This window comes from Molossus molossus, unplaced genomic scaffold (assembly GCF_014108415.1).
Source record: "Molossus molossus isolate mMolMol1 unplaced genomic scaffold, mMolMol1.p scaffold_m16_p_14, whole genome shotgun sequence".
Lineage (NCBI taxonomy): Eukaryota > Metazoa > Chordata > Mammalia > Chiroptera > Molossidae > Molossus > Molossus molossus.
Genome location: NW_023425349.1, coordinates 10,502,685 through 10,519,065, shown reverse-complemented (window position 1 = coordinate 10,519,065; position 16,381 = coordinate 10,502,685). Strand labels below are relative to the sequence as shown.

The 16,381-nt window shown below is 41.7% G+C and overlaps 1 protein-coding gene across 6 annotated transcripts in view; it reads right to left on the bottom strand.

Moving 5' to 3' along the window:
- The window catches only part of DENND1A (DENN domain containing 1A), a 491,959-nt gene that overhangs the window by 250,877 nt on the left and 224,701 nt on the right, over positions 1–16,381 (bottom strand). For all 6 annotated transcript variants that reach the window (XM_036261261.1, XM_036261264.1, XM_036261259.1 and 3 more), the window contains 3 exons: positions 13,272–13,341; positions 5,978–6,058; positions 1,845–1,898 (listed from right to left, as the gene is read on the bottom strand). In XM_036261261.1, coding sequence (XP_036117154.1) covers positions 1,845–1,898; positions 5,978–6,058; positions 13,272–13,341 — 205 coding nt within the window. The remainder of the gene's footprint in view (positions 1–1,844; positions 1,899–5,977; positions 6,059–13,271; positions 13,342–16,381) is intronic.

Below are 16,381 nucleotides of genomic sequence, written 5' to 3'. Positions count from 1 at the left end.
AGGCACCAGACCTGTGAAGGCTAGGGGAAGGGTGCCAATAAAATTAAAAATTATTTGGCCCCCAATACTCTCCTTTCCCAGTTCACTCAGCTAGTCAACTGGCCTTCCAGCACCCCTCTGGAAGAATAAACATGTGCTTTCTGTAGGAACTAAACCAAAAAGGCTTGGGGGACATCAGGTATAGCTGAAAACAGGGTATAGGGTATAAAGCATTAAATAAAAAGTGGAAGGGGGTAAATAAAATTATTCATGCTAAATGTTGATATAGCATGACCCACCTCCCCCACTCAGCTTCCAGAACATTGGTAATTGAATGTACATTTCCAGCAAAAGAAAACTGACTACTCCAAAAAAAAAAAAGAGAGATTCTGATATTAATATTTAAGAACCTCCCACCCCAAGAAACCCAAGAAGCCAGGCTTCTGATCCATTACCTACAATAACAAAACTTCATTAATTAAACTTGATTACTTGACATTTATAATTTGTCTGCTCTACAGACAACATCTAAAAGAATGTCTTTCTGTGAATCTATACACCCACAAATACTTATTCCAGCATTTTAAGAAAGTAATAAAGTATATACCCCAAAGAACTGAAAGCAGGGACTTAAACAGATGTTTGTATACCAATGTTCATAGTAGCATTATTCACAACAGCTAGAAGGTAGAAACAACCTAAGTGTCCACTGATGAGTAAGCAAAATGCAGTATGTTATATACATACAATAGAATATTATAGCCTTATAAAAGAAGAAAATTCTGACACATGCTGCAATATAGACTAGCCACAAAGGCATTATGCTAAGTAAACTAAGCCAGACACAAAAGGACAAATATTGTATGATTCTACTTAGATAAGGTGTCTAGAGTAGTCAAATTCATAGAGACAGAAAGAATAGTATTTGGCAGGGGCTGGGGAAAAGGTGGGGAGTGGAGAGTTGTTAATGGATTGTTTAATGGGTACAGAGTTTAGTCTGGGAAAAATGAAAAGGTGCAGGAGATGGATATTGGTAATGGTTGCACAACAATGTGAATGTATTTACACCAATGAAATGTACACTTAAGGATGATTAAAATGATAAGTTTTATGTTATGCATATTTTGCCACAATTTTAAAAAATAATCAAGTGCCTAAGTGGTGGTGATTTTGTATTAAATTCTATATAGCACTATTTATAACCCGAGTGAAACATTTTGAAAATGTGTCTTAGGCTAGGGTTGATATGTCATCCAGCTCGTCAGAGTGTAAACATTAACCTCTGCTCCTTCAGACTCAAGTTCACTGCTTTTAAGTTTTTAAGAAGTAGGGGTGGGAGTCCTAATCCATACACCCACAAATACTTTATTTTACTCTCCTAAAAGTGAATATAGAAATATAGTAGGCATATACGTCTACTTGAGTAAATCTACCCTAATAAAGAAATCTTTATATGAAAACATTTTACTTACAACAGCAAAAACTAAAAACCACCTAAATGAACAACAGTGAGGAAATAGCAAAGTAACATAGCAAATGGAATATTATGCAGCTAACAAAAATTATTCTTATGAATGAAATGGAAAAATGCTGTGTAATAGGTGATTTTAAATATGTTCTAAAATACATTCTAAAACTAGAACGAGACATCAACATGTCAATAGGCAATTGCTTTTGAGAAATATGAATAATGATCCCTCCTTATCTTTATACTTTTGGTACTTTTCAAATATCCTCTACTTGTTTTTGCTTTTATAATGCATTATTTTATAATGGGAAACTATATCCTTTTATTTTCTTTTAAAAATCAGTTAATAAAAAAAAGAGAATAAAAATTTAAATTTTTTTTTTCCCCAAGTACTCACATTCTCAGGTATGCTGGGAAGTTCTCTGGTGTCAGGCACAGTAAAATAAGAATGCTGGAAAAGAAAAGCAAGAACTACTTAATTTTGCAAAAATTTGCAATAAGCACATTATTCAGCAATCAGGTAAACAATCTGAAGAAAATTCTTTACTCAGATGAGGAAACAGTTTCACTCACTGGAAATATCCATGGAATATTTTCTTTGGATAATGCTGGATTAAAGCCAGATGCATTAAATCATCAGTTTGGTAGATGGAGTTCTTTTCTATGAGAGCTGAACTACTTTGGGAGATATAAATGAAAAGCTCAAAGAGGTTAAAGGCTAAATTTCCATACACTGTTTGCAGGTTTCTGAATGCAAGAAAGCTGCAGGCTTCATCATTTATTGTTCAATGAGGCAAGTTGACTCAAGAGACCGGATATCACTAGGTTCACTCAACAATGGTCTTTACCAACCAAATCTGCCATTTCATTTCAGCATCTGAGAGTATATCCATCTATAAGCTGTGGGCAAAATCTGCCCCAAAGGCCCAAGTGATGTTAAAGACAGCTCTAGCTGAAGGAGAGCTGCACCGAGACCAACCTACGTGGTTAACAGCGGAGAATTGCTCTCCACTATGCATGCTCACAAAAAGCCTCCCGGACTTCTAGTGCAATCTCCAGCTCCAGAAGGAGTTGAAAACTTGACCAGTTCAAAGAACTTTCAAGGAGCCATTGCCATGTATGTAACAAGCGTGTGTCCCTGAGTTAAATGACAAGTTGAACTGATGATACCTCCTCTGTGCTACCAAAGACTCAGAGGACAATAGCAAGCAGAAATGGAAAGAGCCTGGTGCTGGTCAATTAAAGATGGGATTGTGCAAAGGCCAGGAAAGGTCACATGCAGAGAAGGTCAGCTTAGCTATGGCCTAAGTTTAAACCTGGACCCCCAAGTGACATTTCAGGAAGTCTCCCTGCCCCACCATTCTTGGATAATTGCAAAATAGGTTGGTCTCTAGAAAAATAAGTTGTATTGCCTTCCTGAAATGAAAGGCACAGGGGACAACTGCAATAATGACAATGACAACTATTATACTATGAGCTCTTTGTCTAATATTCAACAGATATTTATTTAATACCCGCTACATTGAAAGCTTTATGCCAAGTACTTTAGAAATATTATCTCTAATTTCCATAACAAATTTTAAGGTAGAAATTATCTTCACATTGCAAGTGGGTAAATTAAGGCTTAGAGAGGTGAAGTAACTTGTGAAGGTCACACAGCTTGTAGGTGACAGAACCAGAACTGAAACCAGGGCTGGATAATTAGAGCTATGCTCTTTCCACTATAACAGGCTGTTTTACCTGTGCTTTTGATGTGCAAATTATAGCTAAAGTCACTTGAATTAAAATAATAAAATAAAAAATAAAAAATTATAAAAAGATAACTTAAAAAAATCTTCCACAATGCATTAATTCCAAAATCTATGTGTCTATACCAAAATATTACCTAAGAAGTATTATAATAGAGATTGGGTAGCATGGAAACTAGTCAACAGTTAATTAAATTTAACTATAAGATTAAAACAGTGAAAGTAAAATACAAGGTTCAATTTAAGCCCAAATTCACCAACTTCTATTCAATGGCTGGAAGGGAGACCTAGGAAATGTTCAGTAATAGATGCCCACACGGGGATGGGGTCACAAAGTAATGGCTGACACAGTGAGGGGAAAGAACAGGGACCACAGAACCGGCCACTTAACAGCTATGTGATTTTAAGCAACTTCACTTAATAGCTCAGAATCTCAGTCTTGGAATCATAATATCTACTTCAGAACCGTTGTGAAGAATATGTTATATATGTGAAGTGGCTAGCATTTCATAAATGGTATTTTAATAGAAAATTATTATTGTTGCTCTCAACTGCTAGTTTACATTTCCATTTCTCTCAATCATCTGTATCAGACACACAGAAATATTCTCTTGTGACTGAAGCCCCAAAACGTTCAGGATTGCCACTTTATCCACAATTTAGGCTTTCTGATCTAGATGAGATTAGTGCTTCAAAATCAGAAATGCCGCATGGAGAAAGGAATTCCTTGTGAATAGGAAAGAAAAAAGACATTTGCCTTTACAGACGCAATGGATTGTAACTAGTGAGCCAATGCAGTTCCAAAACCAAGCAGTCACCAAGCTGTCCTCTGAGATTCTGTCTTGCTCCATCGCCCATGAAATGCAGGACCAGAGGAGGTCAGAAGCATTCCTAGAAACCACTGGCACGAAACAGCTGCACCCTCCCTACAGTTTCTACTGCCCCTGTGCTGGTTTGTCCTTGAGGCCTGGCAACCACTCAGGGGAAGGAGTGGCCCTTCCTCCCCAGCAGCTGGTGACCCAGCCAGGCTACTCCACAGTTACCTGTCGGATGTCATTACAGACTGAAGTGGTGAGATCAAGCTGCTTAAGAAAAGGGACAGCGGCAAAGGCAAGGTTGCTTAGCTGCACGGAGATGACTAGGGCGTTTTTTTTGGTTTTTTGTTTTATCCTCACCCAAGGACACTTTTCCATTTTTTGTTCAGACAGAATAGGAAGGAGAGAGAGAGAGAAACATCAACGTGAAAGGGACACATCGAGTGGCCGCCACCCACACAACCCAACCAGGGCCGGGAACAAACTGCAACCGAGGCACATGCCCCCAGCGGGAACTGAACCCGGGTCTCTCTGGACCGCAGGCCGATGTTCCAACCGCTGAGCCAAACCAGCCGGGGCTGAGGCAGGTTTTTTAAAGCTCATTTCTTCATCTTCCAGGCAGCAGTCTTCCTGACATGAATTTCTGTAACAAGGTTCTTTCCTTTCCTATGCTCTATTAAAATGTGCAAAAACCTCTACAAATTCCTTTTTTCCTTCCTTCTTTCACCTCCTTCTTTCAACACCCATGGACTAGAGGAAAAAACATAGGCTTGGAAGTTTGTCCTGGTCTTGAAAACCCCAAACTTCTCACAATTAACCACATAATCTTGGGTAAGCAAGTACCTGTTCCTCTCTAAGCCTCATCCACGGAATGAGAATGTTAATGTCTATTTGTAGTTGTTGTGAACATTAGAGAGGCATACTTGGCATAAATCAGGAACTTAGCAAATAGATCTATTATTAGCTAATGGTAAAAATATTGCTTTCAATTTGATCATCACGAAAAAAAGCCCTATAACATATGTCCATTTTCTTTAAGAGGGCAAATACCAAGATAATAACCACTGAACACCAATGCCGTACCTGGTTCTAGTGAAGCTGAAAAAACTTTTTAAACATTCAGACCCCACAACACAGGGGAAATGGGCCCTGTATAATCAACAACTGACCAAAGGATCTCCACCTGAGAATACTGATGAAGGTGGTGACAGGGTCTGACTCAGGGAATCAGAGGGTCCTAGTAACTAAAACATAAAAGCACATGTATCACTCAGATCATGGGCAAAAAACTACAACTAGGACTGAAATCTCCCAACTTGTAGTTCAGAGGACTTTCCACTCTACTACACTACAGATTGTGCAGCATGTATATGGAAGAGTTCAAAGGACGATATTGCTGCAGGCCAAGAACTCCGCTAGGCTCTCTCCGTCCCTGTCCTCGGGGGCCTACAATCCAGTGGGGGCAAGAGGAAAACAGATCGTTCCAATGTGGTGTGACTCAGTACTGCTAAATGTACAAAATGCCTGGGACTTAGCTAAGTCTTGTGGAGTGTCGGGATTTCTCAGAATTAAAATCCAATTTGAGTTCTGAAGGATGAACACGGGGTACCCTGGTAAACAGGGGAGAGGTGGTATTGAAGGCTCAGGGGGCAGCAAGATGGGGTTTAGCAAATGGGCATGCACAGCAATGCTGGGGGACAAAGTGTGAGGCAGGACAGGAGATGCTAGTGATGGAATGACAGCCAGGAAGAGAGGAGCCTGGGGACATTTGGGACCCATTGCTCATGGAATCCCAAAGAAAGGAAGAAATACAACTTCTGGGCCTGCCTTGAGCCTAGGGGTCTTAGAGTACTCGCGGGTAGGGGTGGGGAAAGTGCAAACAACAAAAGATGACCCTGCTTGGCTAACTCCTTCCTGTTAATAGTGAAATGGTTTTCCAGTGACTGCTGATCTTCTGCCCCACTTACCACGCTGAGATGAACAGACACTCCTGGGTCAGGGATGGGAAGTTTGTGCAGAGTTTCGAGAAGCTCATTCCACTGACTCTCCTGAAAGAAATAAAAGGTCTCAGTAACCAAATCGAGGCTGAACCCTTAGTCAGAGATATGCAGGGAGGTTTGGGCACACAGTAAGCTGGGGGCCCTCATGACTGAGGGGCTGGGGAGGTGCTGGCCCCAGTCCAGAAACAGGTTTGCTATTTAAGTAGGGTTGGACAAAAGACACTACTTATGGCTCAATATAAGAGCCAAGTAGATCCTCCCACAGCAAATTTGACATTTTCTGCTCAGTGAGACACCTACCATGACCACCTTTTATGGATTATGTACCATAAGCTCTCAGTAAATCTATCTTCTCAACTCCATAGCAACAACTTTTAAATGCAAACAATCCTAGCTTACAGGGCGGGGGTGGTGGGGAGAAATAACGATGACACTATAGATCTTGTCTTCTTCATCATCATTACCCTCAATTAATTGTATTGAGCGTTCACTGGATACACATGGCAGCCTCCAATTATGGAAAGTTAAAAATGAACTACGTACAACAGCACGTAATATAGGATGGTGGCTGTGCATTTTAATTAGTGAAATGAAGTACAAAGCAGTACAAATTATTCGACTGAAAACAGATTCACCTTTAAAAGGCTCAAGAGAACACTGCTTACAGAATTATCCAAAAGCCACTTCTCCTATCCTGTGGCCTTCTCTACGTTAATATAATAGTAATAAGCTCACATCTGTATCCTTCTTAAAAATCTTTATGACCCTCACAACTACTCCACTTCACAGACTGAAAACTGAGGCTCTGGGAGGTGAAGCGACTTGGCTCAAATCAGCCAGTTAGTAAATTGCTCAGCCAGGAGCAGAGCCCTCTCCGCTACTTGGCAGCTGTTTCTGGTAGTGAATTTAAAGGAAAGGAAAAGAAAGGATGAGCTCAGATTAAATGCCTGTTTCAATCTGAACTGATAAAACACTCAAGTTTCTCACAAAGGAGATAAATGTCTATGTGCATGCGCCAACATGTTTAATTTTACTCTGAAACAATTTCAAATTTAAAAAATAATTGCAGGACAGTACAATTTTTTTTTTTTAGTTTTCTAAACTATTTGAAAGTGAGTTGTTAACATTCTGCCCCATCATTGAGAAATACAAAGAACATTCTCCTACATTATCACAATTAATCATTAAAATCAGGAAATTAACACTGATACGACATTACCATCTAATCCTCAGAGCCCATCAAGTTTTGTTAACTGTGCCAATCATTGCAAAATAATCCAGTTAATAATCACAAATTGCCTTTAGTTATGACTCTCCAGTCTTTATCAGTTTGGAAGAGTTCCGATCATTCCTAGATTTGTATGAACGTGACAGTGAGGCCAGTCATTTTATAGCATAATCCTCAACTGTCTGTTTTCTACTGATTCCAATTTCAATTCATCCCATTATTGATGATGTTCATTTTGATCATTTGGTTAATTTATCTGATGTCTCTACTGCAAGATTATTCATTTTCCCTTTGCATTTCATGGAGCAATACTTCATATAAATATCCCATTCTTCATCCAGCTTTTATTTTATCTATTTACTTATTTATATTAGTATAGACACATGGTTTCTTGCTTTATTTAATTGTGTTATAATCCTTTACTATAATTATCTGTTTAGAGGCTTGAATTGTCCCAGATGTGACCAGTAGGACCCCTTGCCTCCTTGAGCTCACATGTGTGTCCTTCTGACATGTCCCCATCATGTTTTGAGCAATTCCTTAATTTCAGCACTAAAAGATATTCCCGGTTCATCTTATCCTTTCCCTTCCCCAGCCCTGGAATTAGACATTTTTCCAGGGAGTCCTGGCTCTTTTTAGTGGAGAAAGCTTGGTAGAAACTAAGAAACCTAGGCGTACTCCATGCTACATGGGTATTGCTGACCCCAGATCCTCTCAGTTGATAGAGCCAGGGAATACATTACACACAGAGAGACCTATAATATACATTTATATCTCTATCTCCATATCTGTCACATATATTGAGAGCCTTTAATTCTAATTCATCACAGGAATCATTCTAGTTTTCTCCCCTTACATATTTGTAACTATATTCTACAAAAGTGAAAAACCATCCATCTATTTTCTTAACATATTCCCTTTTTTGTATGTAACCAATCTTTTATCAATGCCCCTAGTTCCCTACCCACCTAGAAGCTCTCCCTGCCCTGCTCAAATACTGACATCCAGTGTTAGGCCACCACTGTCCACCCACCTCCAACAAACATGCCATGCCCACCCCACGCTCCAACACCCCAGTGCTGGGTCACTGCTGCTGCCCCTTTTCCCATGTGGAACCCTCTAAAACTCACTGGAGTTCCAGCATCCAGTGCCTGGCCAGTGCCACCACTGCCCCACATAAACACCACCTCATCTCTCAGGCTCCGACACACTCAGCCAGGCTGCTCTCTCACTCAGATGCCCTCCTCACCCCTGCCATCCCTTCAACAAGGATGCTCTCATTGCCCTATTCAGAGTCTGATAACCACACTGAGTCAAGACCCAGACAGACACCCTCATCATGTAGCTTAGTCTCTGACACTCCATGCTGAGCTGTCATGAACACACACACACACACACACACACACATTTAAGTCTACAATGCCCGACCTTTCAAAGATTTTTGGACGTGGGGAAAAGATTCTGTGTTTTTAATAAAAGCTCTTTCCTCCTATTCTAATCTGATGGCCTACACCTTGCAAGCAATTTAGCCAGTTGTAGGTAGACTCCCTATGATCTATGTCATAATTTTTTTAACCAAAATACACTAAAAAGAGTCCTGGATACAGGGGAAATAGACTCCACTAAAATAGGTCACTGACCTCAGTCTCCAACCCTCCAAGAGTCAGGGTCCTTTACTGTGGCTATGGCCCAGAAGATGGGTACACCAATTTTCAGGGTAATAATCCTGTATCCCCTATGCATAGATTGTACCTATCCAACCTTTCCAGTATCACAAGACATGTTTTTAAAAGTCTACTAAGTTGATTTCTGGTCAGGATAGCGGGTAGGTAACCGCGGTATCACGTCCTCCCACAACCACATCAGAGTTACAACTAAACTACAGAACAAACAGCATTCAAAACCACCTGAAATCAAGCTGAATAAAGTCCTACAACTACGGAATTAAAGCAGCAACCACATCAAGACTGGTAGAAGGGGCGGAGGCGGACGGGCTAGTCCCACACCCACGTGTGGCGGATAAAAATCAGGAGGACACTTCGGCTGGGAAGGTCCTCCCTGAGGAGTGAGGGGGTCCTAGTCCCACACCAGGTGCCCCACTCAGGGTTCCAGTGCCAGGAAGAGAATCCCCATCACTTCTGGCTGGAAAACCAGCGGGAACTGAGGCTCAGGGAGGCTGAGGAGGCTGGAGCCCCAGGCAGCTCCTCTTAAAGAGCCTGTGCACAGACTTATCAGACTCTCTCCCTCTAAGCTTGGAGGGGAGGCAGCTCGAGGGGCACCAGAGACATACAGGGAAGAAATGAGCTGTTTGGCACTGGAGCGAGGGCTGGAGAGGGGGCTTTCTCTGGGACAGACATGCTGTCAGAGGCCTTTGTTCCTTTGGTGAGCCCTTCCCTGGGGCGGCAGACAGCTGCCATATCTGGGACCCCAGCAACCTGGCTCACACTGGTTGCCCCGCCCTGGTGATTCCCTGAGGCCCCGCCCCACCCCACTTTCAGGCCCACCCAAGCTGTTGCCACTTGCTTAACCATAAGATTGGCCTGTCTTGGTTCCTGCTTCAGGTTTTCCTAAATTCTTTCAAACAAGCAGCATCTGGTCTCAGATAGCCCCATACCTCTTGTTCAGTAATACACAGAGGCAGTCAAAATGAGGAGACAAAGAAACAGGTCTCAAATAAAAGAAAAGAACAAAACCCCAGGAAAAGAACTAAGTGATATGGAGATAAGCAACCTAACAGATGCTGAGTTCAAAATACTGCTTATAAGGATGCTCAGTGAACTTAGTGAGGGCCTCAAGAGCATAAAAAAGGACCAGTCAAAAATGAAGGATGCACAGTCAGAAATGAAGTAGGCACTAACTGAAATAAAGAATAATTTACGCAGATTCAATAGTAGAGTAGGTAAAGCCAAGAAGCAAACCATCAATTTGGAATATAAGGAAGCAAAAAACACCCAATCAGAACAGCAAAAAGAAAAAAGAATCCAAAAAAATAAGGATGGTGTAAGAAGCCTCTGGGACAACTTCAAGCGTGCCAACATTCGCATCTTAGCAGTGCCAGAAGGAGAAGAGAGAGAACAAGAAATCGAAAACCTATTTGAAACAATAATGGCAGAAAACCTCCCTAACTTGGTGAAGGAAACAGACATACAAGTCCAGGAAGCACAGAGAGTCCCAAACAAGATAAACTCCCAAGAGGTCCACACCAAGACACATCATCATCAAAATGTAAAAGGTTCAAGATAAAGAGAGAATCTTAAAAGCAGCAAGAGAAAAGCAGTTAGTTACCTACAAGGGAGTTCCCATAAGACTGTCAGCTGATGTCTCAAAAGAAACTTTGCAGGGCAGAAGGGAGTGGCAAGAAATATTCAGAGTGATGAAAAGAAGAACCTACAACCAAAATTACTCTATCCTGCAAAGCTGGCGTTTAGAATCGATGGCCATATAAAGAGTTTCCCAGACAAGAAAAAGGAGTTCATCACCACCAAACCGTTATATGAAATGATGAAGGGTCTTTTTGAAGAAAAAGATAAAAAATATGAACAAATAAAATGGCAATGAATACATATCTGTCGACAATTGAATCTACAAACAAAATGAACAGGCAGAACAGAAACATTCTCATAGATACTGAGGGGGATTGGGGAAATGGGTGAAAAAGGTGAACGCATTAAGAAGAACAAATTGGTTGCTAGACTGACAAACCTCAAAGGGAACGGGGTGGGGGGTTGGGAAGAAATAAACCAAAGAACTTATATGCATAACCACCGGACACAGACAACAGTGTGGGAAAAGGCGGGAGGGGGGCAGGAGTGGGAAGGAGGGGCTCAATGGGGGAAAAATGAGGAACATCTGTAGTACATTAAACAATAAAGATAAAAATAAATAAATAAAATAAAAGTCTACTAAGTTTTTTATTCACTGGAGCATAAATATGAATTAAAAAATGTGAGTCATTCTTCAAATCGAAGATTGTTAAGAGCCTACATGTTATACAATTCTATTTACTGAAGACATCTTTCAAATTTGAGTGAAAACCTGAATGTTTGATTAAAGTGAACTGTGAATCAGAAATCGATGAACAGACCCAAGATGGTCTCCTGGCTCATTTATCAAAGAGTACATCACTTCGTTTATGACAGAATTCCCTGATACCTAAGCATCCTTTCAGAGTGAGCGTAGTGATCCAGGGTGCCATTTCTATTCCTGTTCCTTCCCTTTACTGTGGCCTCTGGAATACATTTGCCAGTGAGTAAATCTACCTTGAGGGAAAGATTTATCCACAATACACATAATTTTCACTTTTTCTCCCAAACAGCATTTCCCAAAGTGTGTTCCAGGAAAACACTGATATCCCAAAATGTTAGTATCTGTCACGAAATAGGGGTGTGGAGCCAAACGAGATGGGAAGCGCTGAGTAGCACAGCTTCCTCCACTGCAGGGCTCCTCAGAGCCTGTGTCGTATAAATCGTAAGGAGACACAAAAGAGGCACCGCTCTCCCTCTCTGACCCCAGCATTATTGAATACGGTACTCTTCTTATGGGACATTTCTCAGAACTAACGTTCCATAGAAGATGTGAGGGGAAATATCTCTAACATTTACTAATAATATATCACTTTAATTTAAAACCTTAGACCATTTATGAAAAAGAAAATATAGGAAGTTAGACATATGGACAAATATTCAACTCACTAAAAATCAAAGAAATACAATTAAAACAATGAGACTTGGCCCTGGCCGGTTTGGCTCAGCAGTTAGAGCGTTGGCCTGCAGTCCGGAGAGACCCGGGTTCAGTTCCCACTAAGGGCACGTACCTCGGTTACAGTTTGTCCCTGGCTCTGGTTGGTCGTGCGGGTGGCAGCCACTCGATGTGTCCCTTTAACGTCGATGTTTCTCTCTCTCTCTCTTCCTCTCTCTCCCTCCCACTCTATCTGAACAAAAAATGGAAAACTGTCCTCGGGTGAGGATAAAAAAAATAAAATTAAATAAATAAATAAATAAAACAATGAGACTTGTTCATTTGTCAAATAAGCAATGAATTCAACAAATAACACTGGTGAGAACACAGTTACTCAGGCACTCTATACATTGCTAGGAAAAGGTATTTTTTAAGAAAACAGCACAATTCTTTTGGAAAGCAGTTGGTAAATGTTCTAAAAATGTTTATATCCACTGACCTTACAAAGGCCCATTTGATATTCTACTCTTAAGGAAACAATCCAAAATGAAGAAAATAAAATGCTTTTTGCTCAAAGATACCAATGGCTGTAATAATGAAAAAAAAAAGTCCCAAATTATAAGAACTTCCAACAATAGGGAAATGTTTCAGTAAATCAGGGTTCACATATAATGCTATGCAACCATGAAAAATGCTTTGCTGATTATGTTACCTGGTAAAAATATGGTTAAAAAATATGGGCCACAAAAGTCTAAATACAACTCCAGCTGACCCATGACACCTATGGAAGATACTTTAGCATACCGTTTCTCCCAAAAGCACGGTAGGTGTAGCTGAGCTTTTAAACTAATTTTCAGACCCTTATAAAAAATACTGTAAAAGTACAACAAAGCCTTATTGAAACAGGAACTCAGGACAGCTGGCTAGGTCACTCGCCAGTTAAGTGATATTCTCACAAATGCCAACTCTGCAGCATGACATGAACAATCCAGATTTGTGCCTCAGCAAAATGATAACTCAATACAAATCATGAGCTTCTAGGGTTGCTTGGGACCATTAGATATTGTGAATATTAACTCTGTGAATGCTAAGGATCTATTATTATATATTTAATTCAAAGAGTAAAGGAAGAAAACATCCCAAGATGCTAGTAACACTTATGGGGGTTGGGGGCAGAGCATAGAGCATAGGAGTGATTTTTCTCTTCCTTCCTACTACTTTCTGAATTTCCCAAACTTTCTATAACAAGCATGCAGTACATTTTTGGTAAACATTTTGGTGAAATATAGAGCATCTATTACTTTTATAATCATAAAAGGTAAATTAAAGTTAACTCATTAAAAAGAAAAAAAATACCTGTCCTTTTGTCGTGTAATCTGCCAAGATGTTAAGTAGCTTATAAAATACTTCAAACCATGGGAGATAGCTGGGGAAGAAGAGAAAACATGAAATATTAGTATGCAGGTCAAAAACTTTAACCAGGAACAAATTTAAGACTGGTAAATTTCAGTTTTTCTCTATATCCTAAAGAGTCTTCCTGTCATAGTATGTGCTAGAAACACAGACTGGGGAAATGCTAATTATTTCTGGGATTTCAAAAAATTGCCTGGATAAGACGGAGGATTGAATGTTCATTATAAATTATTCCCATGCCTCAGAGCTAGAACAGGTTCATAGAGAAGACATTCAAAGCAGACTCTGCAATCAGGAACTATCTGTGAGTAGCCCCAGGCCTCTCCCACCACACCCACCCTTTCCAGGAAAGCTTCTATTCAAGTTCTCATGATTAGACACACACAGCCACACACACACACACAGCACTTCCACTGCCTGCAGCTGCTAGGGGTCCCAAAGGCCCCTGGAGCCCGAAACCATTCGCCAAACATTCTGTAACACACCCTCTCCGCACTGGTTGTGGGATGAGTACTAACTCTCCGTCTCACTGCCCTCCACCGGGTCCTGACTATCGTGCCCCTTAACTCTGACAACAGGGTGGACCTGACCATAGTCTACCCTCTGTGTTCCTCATAGAATGTTCTTTCTAAAATACAAATCTAACTGGCACATCGGATTAAATTCCTACAATCATCCCTTTGCTGCAGTACTTCTTAGGGCGTTCCAGGCTCTCCACGGTTAGGCCCTTGGCTGCCTCTCTGGCGGTCTTCTCTAGACTTCCCCACATACGGACTCCTCTCATGGCAGCCTACTCCAAGCTTGTGCAGGCAGCCTCAGCCTGTCTGAGCTTGTCTACACTTGGCGCTTTTCTCCCTCTGACCTTCACGGTCTAGTCTAGCTGCTTTCTATGCATCCTACTAACAGTACCCCAGCCCCTCCTTGCCTCTCATGCCCTGATTCCCCCTTTTCCATGTTGCCCTGTGCCTGTGCCTACTCCTGTTATAACATTCCACACACCACGTGGCACTCAATGGTGTGGCTGTCTTCCCAAGAGGCTGTGCAAACAGAGAGGAAGGATCACATCTCTCTTCACCTTGTCTTCCCAGGGCTAAGCACACAGCCCGCATACCATCAATGCTTAGTGTTGACTCAACAAACAAAACTAAACAAACACTAACAGCAAAGGCGCATTAGTGCTACAGAATTGTTGCTGAAATACATCCCCACTCCCACGAAGTTTTGTCACTCAATTTAAATGGCTTTATTCTCCATAAGAAATTTCCGAAGCGACATCAAATAGTCACGTGAGAATGTTGTACCAAGCGCCCGCTGAGCTGACAGTATCAGCTGCTGATGGAGCTGGACACGGAGGGAGCGCCGATGCTGCCCAACCCCATCCTGCCAGGCGAGGGAAGTCAGCGCCCTGCACAGATTACTAGCTGTACCGCCAGGGGTAATATATGAAGTGAGAGGCAATAGAGAGGACAGATAAAAGTGCACAGTTCCCTATTACTAACGTCTGTCTGAAGTCAGTACATGCTACTGTAAAATTTAAGTAGTTTATCAGAATATACTGATAAGCAACTTAACTTTTCACTTCTGCGACAGTATTATCACCTATGTTAACATGTTTAATCCGCTCTGGCAGCTAGCTGCACATTGACTTACAGAGCAAATGACTACTGCCTCTTTGCACGACTCTGCTTTGGCAGAGTGATGGAAACATTCAAGAGGGGTTAGGGAGGAGATAAGTTTCTCCCTTCCTATTCTGTTAAGTAAACCTCGGCTGAGTTAAAGCTATTCTAATAGAAACAATAAATCCCCTCAGAAGAAAACTCTTGCCCAGATTAGAGGACTCTTAGTAAACAAATTCAACCAAGGATTACAAATATTGTTTTTCTGAAAGAAAAAATACAACTAATTAAATCTAGGAACTGAAAGTCAGGACAGGGGATTATAAAAGGCAAGAAGAGTAACTATTCCCTTTCAAGGAACAACTGTGGCCCTATGTAAACACGAGAAAAGTTGAATTCTCTAGGAGTACTTGATGAAATGACTCAGGGCAGACTGGATTCTCTGATAATTTAGGACTCAGTATATATGGAAGCAGTTTGGGCTACTATGTTCAACTGACCAGCATAACTTGGGCCAGAACCTCAAGGCTCCCTGTCCCTGGTATGAGGATGAAGGAAGGTGACGTGGTAGGACCGCCTGGCCCACAGCAGACAGTGCCCAGGTTCTCACACTCAGCCACAGCCTCACCAAATTGATTCTTTTTGGCTACGCTACGCAGAACCCTCAGCCATGGGAGGTTTCACAGTTACCCTGGAAATCAGCCATCTCCTTCTCCCTTTGGCCTGACCGGACACAACTGTTCTCCACATGTTGTCCCCTGTGCACTGACAGATGAATATCTAGTGATGGCAGTGTTAAGGTCTTGAAACCAAAACCCAGCTGTCTTCTTCTTCAAAGGATCCCTCTTTCCCCTGTTGGGAGGCCAGGGTCACAGCTGAACTTTATCCCGTGCTGTTTCCTGTGCCGCTTCATTAGTGCTGGCACAACAGCCTCGCGCTGCCTGCGAGCTTGCAGGTGAGGCTATGGAGACCCTCCGCTCCATTCTGTGCTTGTCTGTCATCGTGGGGTAAACACGACTTCCCAATCCAGACACAGGAAACAAACACTCCATTATGCTGCTCCTCCCTGGACATCGAAAGGAGCGCCAACCATCCCTGGGCCTCCACCACTTGCTACCTTTATGCAACCGCTCGAGTCCTCACCACAAGAGCATCACAGTGCGGTGGGCTCAGACCGAGGCTAGGGCCCAGAAGACAAGTACAAAGGGTCCCTGTACTCAAGCAGGCCATGGTCCTTGAGGGAAAAAGAGGCACATATACAACAAAGCATAACAGCTTGGGTCTGGAGGAGGAGCTGGGACTCTTTCCCAACTATTTTATTTAGCTTGGGCTTTTGGTAGATTATAAAATCATAATGGAGCATTATCATGACCCAATCAGCAGAGCCTTGATGGGGAAAGGCCTGCTTCCCAGGCACTGGCCTGGATCCAAGCTTCT